This window comes from Lycium ferocissimum, chromosome 9 (genome assembly GCF_029784015.1).
Source record: "Lycium ferocissimum isolate CSIRO_LF1 chromosome 9, AGI_CSIRO_Lferr_CH_V1, whole genome shotgun sequence".
NCBI classification, from domain to species: domain Eukaryota; kingdom Viridiplantae; phylum Streptophyta; class Magnoliopsida; order Solanales; family Solanaceae; genus Lycium; species Lycium ferocissimum.
The window spans coordinates 65565734-65579445 of NC_081350.1; the positions used below are offsets into that span (position 1 = coordinate 65565734).

Below are 13712 nucleotides of genomic sequence, written 5' to 3' on the forward strand. Positions count from 1 at the left end.
GCATTTTAGTAAAATAGGTTAGTATTTAAAATAACAAATTATACCAAAATTTGATTAAAACGTGGTCAAACAAAGGCGTAAAAAAAGACTTTAAAGCTTGTTTTGCAAATATGGCCTTCAATTGACCTTCAATCAAATGAGGGTTGCAATTTTAGCCTGTCATTGTAATTAATTGCAGAGGCACTCTTGCAATTAATCATTGCAAATGTAGCCTCATTTTGGTATTAATTTAACCAATTAAGACTGATTTGCATTAATGACCTTAATTAATTTGCCCATGGTTTGGACATTTCAATTAAAGCCATTAGGAATTCAAAATTTGCAAAATTGACCCCAGCTATATTAAACCATGACTTGGTTAATTATGAGGAGGTCATTTATGCAACACACAACAATTGAGATTAAATTACAATTTTGTCAAAACAAATCTGTCAAATTGAAACAGTTATATAAAAATACAAAATTCAAAGCTTGAGGGGTGAAATGGTAATTTCTCTTAATTACTCAAATTCCTCGGATAAAAATAAGATAAATTGCCTTCTTATCTGATTTTATTAATTTGATCAATTAAATGAACAATTTTTTAAAATTGTTTTGCTGCTAATTAATTATAAAAGTATTTCATAAATGCTGTAAAAATGCTGGTAAGTTTCTAAATAATTATAGAGCCTTTGGGGTTTCTCTATTAATTTAGAGAAGTAAAATGCTGGTTTGAATAATTATGTTAAAACCATTCAGATTCTCTATGAGTGTTTAAATTATTTTATTTATTATCCAAGGACTCTGAGTAATCAAAATAATTTATGAGAGGTAAAAAATCAGGTGTCAACATATATAATCAAAAGTTTTAATAAAAAATGACTGTCAAGCAGCCAGATTTATGTTTCTAAACAAATGTTTGCAAGATGGCAGGCATTGTTAGCCCTATTTGATTTTGAAATTCATTATAAAAAGGGTTAGATAATAGTCTCCCTGATTTTCTCACAAGAGAGTATTTAAGTTCATAACTCTTGTTTATTTAATCTGCAGGATGAGACCGCAGCTACAACCCCTCTCTAATATAGGACGGGAGAGGCCGAGGTACTAATAAAGGAATAGGCGGAGGCACTGTCCTTTCCCAAATGGGTAACCAAAGGCTCATAGCCGCCAATATTGCAGGATCTTCCAGTAATAACAAGGAAGATATCGCATATCAACAATATCTGGATTTTATAAAATCCCAAAAGAAGAAGGATAATATGCCACCTTCGTATTCTGATGCCCTCACTGAAAATGATAATGATGACACAGACTCATATGACAAAAATGAGCATAGAGAGTTAATAATTCTCCTTGAAAATGAAGACCTTCGATGGAAGGATGAACCTTGGCAAATAATGCAAAGGTATTTTGATACAGCGTCATACGCTAATTATACTTATAAATATAGAATGAATTATGAGCTGATTCTTTCTTCCTTAGATTCAGCAGAGTTTCAACATTTTTATCCTGCTAATAGCAGAAAAGTTTATAACTTTTTCAAAATTATTATAAAAAAGATTTTTTCTCCAACATAATGGGGAACGAATACTCTCAAGGAAAAGGATTATATCCATCCTGAGCAAAAGATCCCTGTAAAATTTAATTGTTGGGATTATGTTGAAGGCTTCAATAAAGTACCTTTATATGAAAACAATAATAAAAAACATTCATGGTTTATTAAAATATGTGCCAATGTTTATAAACAAGGCATTCCAAATTGGTTTTGTCAATGGTGGATTCATTATGGTCCAACCGTCCAAATTTTACCTGAACCCTTCAAAAGTTTATATACTGAATGGGTTGAAGTTTCTCCCAAGATAATAGACATTGAAACAAATAATACATTCTTTGACGGAATTGCTAAATATGTGGAAGTGGGTTATACCCCGCAAAATATACCTTGTCTTAACATAATTTTTTATATAAAATTCTGGAAGAAATTAATTCAGAAATCTACTGATGGCACCATCCCTAGCCAAGAGTTAATAGACCAAATTGAAGCCACCTTAGCCAGCTATAGAGACTTAATTAATTCTAGACAGCAAAGGAAAATTCTCAGTCCTTTCCAGAACATTGCCAGAAGGATTCAAATGAAAAAAGGAGGCATATCTCAAGAAGAAATGATAGCAGCTTACATGGAGGAATTCAAAAAGAATTTAATAAAAAATATGGATATTGAAATTCCTTCAGATATACCTATGGCATCAGTTGGTAATACTGAAGAAATATCAAGAAAAATAGAGATAGAAACAGTGGCCTTTGCTGAATGAATTTCGGTTACATAGAGCAGGCATATTTATACACTGCCCTGGCTCTTAGAGTCCTACCAAGCAATATTACTTTTCCTACGTGAAGTGGTTAACTGAACCACTATGTCCTCATCTACAATACAATTAACATTATACAAGGAAACCTACACACAGCTATGACTTAGATTAGGCTTAGGACTAGTGTAGTTATCATGTGTAACTAACCTACGTCATATATATCTCTATCATTCCCCCTCAAGCTGGAGGTGGGCAGTGGCACAACGCCAAGCTTGGTCCGAAAGAATCGAAAATGAGCTTTTATCAGTGGCTTGGTAAACACATCGGCAACTTGGAGCTGAGAAGGAACAAACCGCGTGAGCATGGCACCTTGGACCACCTTCTCCCTCACAAAGTGGTAGTCGAGCTCGACATGTTTCGTACGAGCATGGAGAACTGGGTTCTTAGTGAGGTGAAGAGCTGAAATATTATCTGAGTAAAGAAGAGGAGGACTAGCTAGTGAGATGCCGATGTCTCGGAGAATATAAGTAAGCCATGTGATTTTCGCAACCAAGGATGCTAAAGCCCTGTACTCAGCTTCAGCGCTTGATCCAGCCACAGTCGTTTGTTTCTTTGAAGCCCAAGAAACACAATTCGAGCCAAGAAATACACACAATCCCGTTGTCGATCTTCTAGTGAGGGGGCAACCACCCCAGTCTGCGTCTGAGAAGCCCATAATATTAAGAGAAGAGCATGTAGTTATACGAAGCCCAAGCTGTGTGGAGCCTGCCAAATATCGAAGCACTCGCTTAACACCGACCCAATGGTTGGCAACTGGATGTTGCATAAGTTGACACAGGAGATTAACGGCATGGGATATGTCAGGGCGCGTGAGAGTTAAGTACTGCAAGGCACCCACTATGCTTCTAAATCAGAAGGATCGATAGGAGACCCTTGAGGTTCATGGAGCTCATGCTTTTGAGCAAGAGAAGTATGAATAGCATGTGCGCAAGCCATCTTAGTTCTTTCTAATACATCCAACGCAAATTTGTGCTGGCAGAGGAATAAACCGTCCTTGCATCGTGTTACTTCAATTCCAAGAAAGTAATGAAGATCTCCCATGTCTTTCATGGAAAACTTAGAATTCAAATCGCTGATCAAATCATGTAGAAGAGAGGGACTGCTCCCCGTAAGTACGATGTCGTCGACATAGAGAATAAGTAGAATGGTGTCTTTAGAGGACTTCCAAACAAAGAGAGAAGAGTCCGACTTGCTGCAACTGAATCCCAAGTGTAGCAGATGAGTACTAAATTTGTGAAACCATGCTTGGGAGCCTATTTCAAACCGTATAACGCCTTTTGCAACCTGCATACATGAGTAGGAAAGTTAGAGTCAATAAAACCTGGCGGTTGTTCCATGAAGACTGTCTCTATGAGATCGCCATGTAAAAAGGCATTTTTCACATCAAGTTGTTTAATCGGCCAGTGTAGAGTTATCGCAACAGCAAGAACGAGTCGGATGGTGGTAGCTTTCACCACTGGACTAAATGTATCATCGAAATCAACACTCTCAATTTGATTGTATCCTTTAGCGACAAGCCGAGCTTTGAATCTTTCGACTGAGCCGTCTGCCTTCAATTTCATTTTGAATACCCAACGAGAGCTAACTATATTCATGTGCGACTGTCGTGGGATAAGACACCAAGTATTATTAGCATGGAGAGCATTTAGTTCATCATGCATTGCAGTAAGCCAGTGGCGTTTGGACAGAGCTTCCTTGACAGTGCGAGGTTCTTTGACGTCAGGGGTTAGAGAAGCAGTCATGGACATGGATTGGAAGGTAGCATTGGGTATGGTGGTTGTCTTAGCCCTAGTGAGCATTTTGTGAGTGTTGGAAGGGCTAGGTGGGCGAGAAAATACCGAGGAGCAAGGCTAGACAGTTTCGGAAGGAGCCGATGGTGACGACGGTAACTGCGGAAGATCGGCGGAAATATTTATACTTTCAACTTGTAAGGGATCAAGTGATGGTGAGGTAGAAGATGGCATGCTACTGGAAGCAGGTGAATTATTTAATTGTGGATGAAGATTTGATGGTTCATTAATGTGATCTTCATGCGGGATATCATTGCTAGATTGTGGCAAAATAGCTGGACAAATTTCATTGCATTGTTGTTGGATGGGAGCATCATATTCTGCTTGTACCGTGTGTTCTTCATCGAAAGTTGATGCTGTTGGACTTGATTGTGATGTATCCTCAAATTCTTTATATGTGAAGAATTGAGTTATATCTGTATGAATATTAGTGCTAGAGGATACATACGGTAGGTTAGTTTCATCAAAAATTACATGTCTGGAGATGTAAACTTTCCTAGACTCGGGATGATAACATCGGTAACCTTTGTGAAGGAGGCTGTAACCTATAAAAATACAAGGAAACATTTTAGGTTGATATTTGTTGTCATTGTAACCCTTGAGGTAAGGAAAACATCTACAACCAAAAACTTTCAATGTATTGTAGTGAGGTTCTTGGTCAAACAACTTTGAGAAGGGTGATTCCATTTTTAAGGTTGATGTAGGCATCCGATTAATCAGGAAAACTGCAGTCATAAAGGCTTCAACCCAAAGAAACATAGGCAAGTGAGCATTAAAAATCAAAGTTAGGCCTGTTTCAACAATATGCCTATGTTTTCGTTCTGCTACTCCATTTTGTTCCGGAGTATGTGGGCAAGAAATTTGTCTTCTTATTCCAAATTGGGCCAAGTAATTTGTAAATTCCAAACTGTTAAATTCTCCTCCACCATCACATTGAAAACTCTTAAGCTTCATAGAAAATTGATTTTCTACTAATTTATGAAACGTTACAAAATTAGTAAAGAAGTCAGATTTCTTCTTTAAGGGGTAGATCCAAGTGAATCTGGTATAGTCATCGACAAAAATAACATAGTATCTAAATCCTTGAGATGATGCTATCGGGGCAGGTCCCCATAAATCACTATGTATTTTTGCTAAAGGTTCAGACTCTCTTTTATTAGATGCTTGAAAAGGAAGCTTACAACTCTTGCCCATTTGACAGCTTGTACAAACTGAAACATGCTTATTCCAACTACTAACATCAATCAAACTATTGCTATGTAAGAACTTAAGGGTTCTAGGGTGTGGGTGTCCTAATCTTTGGTGCCAAATTGAGTCTGAATTCTTCTCGGCCGTTGTGGCTGTTAAAGCTGCATGTAGGCGCCTTTCCAAGGTGTATAAGTCATCCTGTCTACTCCCTTTTGCCAGAATTCTTCTTGTTTTCTTGTCCTTAACAATAAAGCCACTATCAGTAAATTTCAAGGAACAAGCATTATCTGTTACAAACTTGCTAACAGATATAAGATTTTTCTTAATGTCAGGCACAACAAGAACATTTCGTAGACGCAAATTTTCTCCAATACTTGTGTCTCCAACATGTGTAATTCTGTGTTTATCACCATTTCCTACCATTACAGAATTATTTCCCTTAAAAGGAGATGGATTTTTAAGAATACCTGCTGTTTGTACTATGTGGTTGTTGGCTCCGGAGTCCATGTACAAATTATTATCAGATTGGTCATGGAAGCTCATTGCGGCAAGTGCCTGTGGAACTTCTTGTTGTGTTTGATAGGAATAATCCCACCTATAAAAACAAGAAGGTGTTGTATGGTTGTTCCTTCCACAAATTTGACATGCGTTTGATTTCATGTCATCCTTCTGTTGGTTGTTATTCCCATTATTAGCTCCTCCAAATTGTCTTTGAAATGGAGGTCTACTTCCTCTTCCTCTTTGTTGTCCTCTACCTCTGGAAAAGTTACCACGACCTCTTCCTTGAGATTTTTGTGCCATAAAGACAACAGTTGAATCAAGATGTGCCTATGTCTCTTGCTCCTCGTTATCCTCTCTCATATCGAATCCTCTAAGAGCATTCACAAATTGAGTGAATGTGGGATAAGGGGCTTTCCCAAGCATCACAGTGCGGAGAGTCTTGTATTTGTTACCAAGACCCCTAGCAAAATTGATGACCTTGTTATCTTCGTCCAATGGTTTGTGTATAGCCATAAGATTATCACAAATTCCTTTGAACTCCTTTATGTATTCATCAACTGATTTGGTGCCAAGCTTTATGGTCTGAAGTTGTTGTTTTAACTGGAAATCCTTGTCCTTGCTAGCTTGTAGGTAGGTATCCTCAAGACAGGACCATATTTGTTTAGCAGTTGTGCACCCTATGATGAGGAACATAGACTCTTCGGTCATTGTTCCAGAGAGCCAACTCCTAACTAGAATATCTCGTTCCTCCCATTCTGAAAATTTGGGGTTAGGATTTGATTCTCCTTTCTCACTTTCTATGGTTTTAGGTGGAGAATCCTCATTGACGATATCAGAAACCTTCATCACCTGCATCAGTTGGAGAATATGAATTCTCCAAACAAGGTAATTGGTAGGTTTCAATTTTATGGGACAAATTGTAATGAGTTGGTGAAGGGAGGAAGGTGAAAGGGTGAGCACAGTGTTTGAGGGTCCGACCATGGTGATAATTGAGAAGTTGATACTTTAGGATCTTTCTTTAATTGAGCCAAAGCTCCGATACCATGAAGAAATATCAAGAAAAATAGAGATAGAAATAGTGGCCTTTGCTGAATGAATTTCGGTTACATAGAGCAGGCATATTTATACACTGCCCTGGCTCTTAGAGTCCTACCAAGCAATATTACTTTTCCTACGTGAAGTGGTTAACTGAACCACTATGTCCTCATCTACAATACAATTAACATTATACAAGGAAACCTACACACAGCTATGACTTAGATTAGGCTTAGGACTAGTGTAGTTATCATGTGTAACTAACCTACGTCATGTATATCTCTATCAAATACCACAGATAATGAAAATGATGATGCAGATGCATAACACACATGTTTAGCCGGAGAATCTCAAAGTCCTGATAATACTGAGGATTTTTCACAATTCATGGCCCAATTCAAAAGCCAGCAGGAAGAATCTTCTAGCTTAGCAAAAGATCGAGGAAAATAAAAAATGAAGTGATAAGGCGATCCCACCACAAGAATCTGCTTTTATAAAGCATATCTTTAATAAAGAAAAGTATTTTGTTTTTTTTAATTATTGTACTTTTACTTTTAAAAGTTGTAGCTTTTTCTTTTCTTTGTCGGCCAAACTTGTCGGTCATTCTTATCTTTTAATTTTGTCGTTTTTATGATGATCCATTATAAAAGGATCCTTTGTTGAAGATAGAAAGCAGGTTCAGAAAAACCCCCTTTTCTTTCTTGTAAAATCACTCTCTAAATAAAAGTTTGTTATTTGATATACATCCATCTCTGCTGAGCACAACATCCATAACATAAGCTTTTGATCAATTAGTAGCCAGTCTAAGATTGAGTCTCTTTAACCACACTGAGTGAAGTAGGGTGTAGATTACATCAAAGGGCTGAGCTGGTCGGTGCACCTTGAAATGCCTTTGCAATCTCCTCACTCTTTTCTGCATTTTCAAGTACTTGCCACGAGAAACTCCTTTCAAGATTGTCTTTAATTTTTGAATTTTTTCAACTGGAACACTGACTGAGAATTGACTCCAATCAAGAACATCACTAAATGGCAAGGAATAATTGTCTGAAATTATGACAGGAACACATCCTGCATAAATGGCTTCCGTGATTCTTGGACTTGCAACTTCATATCCACTTGGAGCTAAACAAAACTTGGTTTGACCCATTAAATATGTGTAATTTTGACCTACCGGGAGGTACTCGTGGACTCGAATTTCTTCGTCTTTACCTTTCCAGTGTTGAAGCAAAGTTTGTCTAATGTAGCCATGTGATCCACCAGCAAAGAATGCAAGAATTGGGCGATTGGTTGGGTGTAAGCCCAGGTCCGGAGGTACAAGATTAAGAGTGTTAGCTAATCCATAGATCTCAGGCAATGAAATGTCTCTTTCGGGTTGGAATCCTTCTGAGGTATTGGCATTGCATAACACTCTGATGAAGTTCATGAAGAGCTTTGGATTTCCACTGGAAATTTGTGGTGCCTGAATTGAGTTCCCAAGTGGTAAAACAAATTGTAGTCAACTAATCTTGAAATTTCTGAGAGTATTCAATACTGCATTTTGTGAGCCAATTTTTAATAAATACCTGGACTACATATATAGCGAATTCATGCTCACAAATCAAGACTGACAACTTTATAAAGGAGAAACAGTTTTAAATTTGTAAACACATACCTTATTATGCTTCAAATATTGCATAAGCACTACAAGAGAGAATATATTTGCCGACAAATTTTTTTGTTGTCATAGTATGGACTATTATTACAAAAAGTACTTTTGCCAACAACATTTTTTGTCGTTGCATAAACTTTTCCCATCGGCTGTTATTGCAACGACGTGCAACAACTTTTTTGTTGTTGCCAAAAATACTTTTTGCAACAATAGTCAATATATGACCACAAAATTAAATTGTTTGGCAACAAAAAAAAGTTCATTTTTAAAAATTTCATCCTATATGTTAACAATAAAACTAAGTTGTTGCCAAATATATTGCATTTGGCTAACAATATTATTTTTGTTGTCAAAGCGTTGTTGCCATTTCTGTAGCCTGTCTTCTTTCATAATTTCTGTAAACCAATTTTATGGTTAATCTATAAAACAGAAATGGGCCAAAATTGCCCTTGTACTATACATGCAATGTGGGATGTTTTTTTCCCGTTAATAGCTGGGTTCATCCTTGAACTCGTCATGACAAAAATTGGTACATTATTGAAAAAATAAAAAGGTTTCCAGGCAAAAGTGTTTTATTTCATGTAGTTTTTTTGCCTTTTTCAATTCTCTTATCCTATCCTTTTTCTTTCTATTCACTTTTTCTTTTTCTTTCTCTTTCTTCTTTATATACGATTGTTCTTTAAGCTAACTCTATTGGTAGATGATTTGTTTTTGAGGGTTGAAGGACGGTTTAAGGGCAGTTGGGAGATGACTTCATGAGAGATTGATCGATCTGCCTTTGTGTGATTCGTGCATGTGTTGAATGTGTTAATGCAGGAAAGCAATTGACCGCTAATTTGTGGCGGTGAGAGTGAGTGTTATGAGTTGGAAGTTTTAATTATGGATGTTAATAGCCTATTTGATCAAGCTTCTAAAATTAACTTATTTTGAAAAATATTTTTAAAAAAGTACTTTTGACGAAAAACAGTTTGTGTTTGGTTAATTAATTTAAAAATAATTTTTTAGTAACAATTAGTGCTTGGCATAGCTTTTAAAAAGTATTTCTAAGTGTATTTTTCTTAAAAGAACTTTAGGGCAGAAACTATTTTTTTCTACTCTCCAAAAACACTTATTTTCTCTAAAAAACTTGGCCAAACACCTCACTTTTTAAAATAAGCAGTTGTTGAAAAAAAATACTTTTGGGAAAAAATAAGCTTGGACAAACAGGCTATAAGTTACACTAAAAGACGTAGAAGCAGGGGTGGATTTAGGTTAGTATATGGGGGTTCCCAGGAACCCCCATGTATTTGTTCGGATCCTGTATTTGTATTGAAAAATTGAGTAAATATATATATAATACGACCCCTCAAGATAACCATTCTCTTTATATTTTTTAATTTGATATGGGTTGGAACCCACAAGCATTAAATCCTGAATCCGCCTCTGCGTCGAAGAAGACGATGTTAGGTGGTGGAATAATAGTAGTGAAGGAAGATGATTTCATAGTGGTTCTATGGTGGAGATCGGAGATCTGTACCCATGTTAGGACATCTTCGTGAATGGGTGCTATACGTAGGTGAGGAATGAGTGAGTGTGAATTGGAATAGTGATAAAGAGAATTGAAAAGTATCAAAATGACCCCAAAACTATACGAAATAGACACTTTTTCCCCTTTTCGTAAAAAATATTTGGATTTTTCATTTGTTTAAAGATTCATTTGCTAGATTTGAAATTAAGAGAAAACATGTGTTACTTTTGCAACGACAAGGACACAAATGACCCGGGCTATTACCCAAGGGCAAAGTATCCCATGTCCTATGCTACAAGGGCACTTTTGGCTCTAATCCGATCTATAAATCTACGAGTGTGTATTTCATTATCATTTTTAAATTTTTTTCATATTATGCAGCAAAAAATGTCTTATTTTAGCTTAAACTTTGAATGATTGGTGTATACATTTAATCATTTGTTGTTACTTGTCGAAATTAATTATATCACTCATAAAAAATAACGAAGAATCAAATTTAAAAAAGGGGGAAATGGAAAATAACAAAAAAGAACTATTTTTTACTCTCTTTTAAGATTTTTTCTCTTAAACTTGAGGGGAGGACGGTTTATATCAAAACTTATTAAAAATCACAAAGGAGGTACTTGTCCCAAGCTAAAACTTCAACGAAAATTAAAGAGTGAGTAATATAGGACAAGCTAGATACGTCTCTCCTACGTGATCTTGTTATAAAAGAGAAGAAAAAGAAACAAAGTCAAAACCCTCGAAAAAGCAACCAATTTGAAGTTACTGCTAAAAGACTCAAAGCTAGCATAACTTTGGTCCATCTTTTCTTGTATGGTTTATCACAAAAAGTATTACTACCTCCGTGTATTATTCTTTTAATTGTTATGTTATTTTTCAACCTTCTTACTTTACCTTCAATAACACATATATTCAAGATTACAAGATTCAAAGGGTATATTTGCATATACATGACGGCGGTAGCTTACTTAATTGAATACCATAACATTATTAAAATGTGTTCTTTACATCCTTAAATTTCAATGTTTAATTGTCGACTTAAGGTGGATATATATAAAAAAAATTAATACGGACGATGAATAAATTCTAAAAGTGGATAATTAAATTAAAAGTAGTACGTACGTACCCAGTCATGGCAAGAGACAATGAAATGATCAGCACCATTACTTCTGTTCCAATAAGGGTACTTGTTAGCAATTACATGAATATAATCCTCAACCACCCTTTGTAGCTTTGCTTGGAAAATATGATTAGTGCCTGGAATAAAAAGATATTGAACAATATATGCAACACTGATTGGTATGAAGAATGCATGAGCTTCATCAGGATGGGAGGCCAAGAAAGGTCTTTCTCCTTTACTTTCCATTTCACCAATAAAATGACCTTCTATTGCATAGATCTCTTTCACAGGTCCATTGTGTACCATTGGTAAATCTCCTTCCTTGTATGTCCATACCTTAAATCTCTTCACCATCTCTATATAACTCCTGCATTTGTATTTAAGATTTATACATAAATGAACATTATAAACAAAAAGGGTGTGTTTAGTACGGTGGAAAATATTATATTTCTCGGCAAAAAAATTATTTTGAAGAAAATAAGTCATTTCTGTGTTTGATTGTCAGAAAATATTTTCCCGAAAAACTCCATCCATTTCGGATGAGAGTCATTTTTTTCTCTTTTACAACTATCTCAACTTATGATATTATTACTTTAACCAACATTTAAACATAATTATCAGTATTTGATACTCAAAAAATTTCATCAAGACACTATCCATTTCGCTAGTACTATATTTTATTGTACAAGGAGTATATCTTTAGGCTTTAGTAAAAAAAAAAAAATTTAGAAAATATTTTCCACTCTCCAATTAAATATAAAAAATATTTTTCTTCTAAAATGACTTATATCTTACCAAACATATCTTATACTCCTATATGTATAGTAAGAAATCCTTACTTTAGCCAATATAGTACTAAAAAAATTTCATCAAAGCACTATTCATTTTGCTAGTGTTATTGTACATATTTTTAGTAAATATTTTTTCATTTTTCAGAAAATATTTTTCACTCTCCCATTAAACATCAAAAAATATTTTCCTTGTAAAACAACTTCTATCTTACCAAACACATTCTTTAATTTAAAAGTTAGAAATATGCTAGCGAGGATCTCATATGCTGAAACCTAAAGGAGGGAAATGATGACAATATTGTTAGGAAATGAATCACGTCACAAATACATGTTCTCAAATACATTGAAAAAGGAGAGAAGTTCTCTTTAAGGGATTATATATGAGTCACAGCATTAGCTGCGATAGAGACAGCAAAATAAATGAAATATAAATTCCAAAACTTAACTGGTGAAAGGCATATGAATTTCTGTAGATAGATCCACTTGGAATGAAATTCTGATCTTCTTTATAAGAACTATAGTTTCTTGAACGAATAGCTTGCCATATAGCTGCTCTTGCTCTCGCTAAATCTTCTTCAATTTTTTGTACACTGTTCTTCTGTTTATACAAAAGTAAAAGAAATGGTTGATCAAAGAGTATACCATATATGTAATAAATCAGCAAGTCAATTAGAAAAGTCTATACCTTATTAGCATGATGAGTAACATGATTTTCTTGAGTGAGGGCTGCTTGGTGATTATCATGTAACATTTTGGGATTAGAGGAAAATGTGATGGAATGATTTAGCGTGTAGAAGTAGACCAAGAGAAGAAACAAAAATATTAAGAATATTGGAGTACTGCAGTTTGAAGCAGACATGCTTCTTCACTATGCTTTAATTTGTAGTACTCCCTTTATTGGAGTATATATATATATATATATATATATATATATATATGATGAATATGATGAAACAGATATGGTACTAGCTATTACTCTTACTTTCCGCTATATTGGGAATGACAATTAGTAACATACTAACATAGCACATGATGGAAAATGAGTGAAGTGATGATCTTGGAAAAATCAAACCAAACTGGTCAAATATTACACAATCGCTAGCTTCCTATTTTATTTTCAAAAAATAAACTATAGAATGGGAGGGGGAATGGTGAAGGGACATATGGGAAAGCGAATCCCCTAGCTTTGAAGATTTTAATTAATTTCTCTGCATTAATGATATAAAAAAATGGACTATACAAGTAGGTTATTTAAGATTAATTGTAGGTAATTTTTATTTAATATAGGATCAATTGATAATATCTAATAAATGTTAAGTAACTTGAGAAGATTTGGTAAAAGGGACACCGTGAAAACACAATTGGCAAAATATCAATTGAAATTTTTCCCTTTATTTTTTGCGTTTTAGGGTTCAGAAAATTATGCTCGGGGTTCTTTTTATAAGTTTGAAGAGTTCGGGGCAGTGTTTCAAGTTTATTAAAATATACTTAAGTCCTTTTCTCTCTCCTTAAAATACACTTAAGTCCCTATCTCTTCCCATTTCTCTCTCCAATCGATCACCATTTTTTTCTCTCCAATCGATCACCATTTCCATCCTTGTCTCTCTTGCGTGCTTCGGTCATTGCTAGATCTCAAGCTTCTCTCCATTCTTTGCTCAATTTAGACTTCGCCATTTTTAGGTATTTTTCCGATAAATTTAATAGTTTCCTTGCAACCACTGCCTTTAGAAGCTCCATGTTCTCTTGAATTGAGAAAAGTTCTTGTTCTTTTCAAAGCTCCA

General features: G+C 35.1%; 1 protein-coding gene across 1 annotated transcript; it reads right to left on the reverse strand.

Moving 5' to 3' along the window:
* Nucleotides 1–7555: 7555 nt before the first annotated feature.
* On the reverse strand, nt 7556–12818 carry LOC132029443 (probable glycosyltransferase At3g42180). The gene is made up of 4 exons (XM_059418711.1): nt 12617–12818; nt 12378–12529; nt 11147–11507; nt 7556–8321 (listed from the first exon to the last, which is right to left on the reverse strand). The coding sequence occupies exons 1-4, from the start codon at nt 12788–12790 to the stop codon at nt 7650–7652; spliced, it is 1359 nt and encodes a 452-aa protein (XP_059274694.1). The 5' UTR covers nt 12791–12818; the 3' UTR covers nt 7556–7649.
* Nucleotides 12819–13712: the final 894 nt, after the last annotated feature.

Coding starts and splice junctions, on each gene's coding strand:
- LOC132029443 (XM_059418711.1), bottom strand. CDS start 12,790: ATGTCTGCTTCAAACTGCAGTACTCCAATATTCTTAATATTTTTGTTT. Junction 12,530..12,616: donor TTACTCATCATGCTAATAAG/GTATAGACTTTT, acceptor TTGTATAAACAG/AAGAACAGTGTACAAAAAAT. Junction 11,508..12,377: donor AATTCATATGCCTTTCACCA/GTTAAGTTTTGG, acceptor ATACAAATGCAG/GAGTTATATAGAGATGGTGA.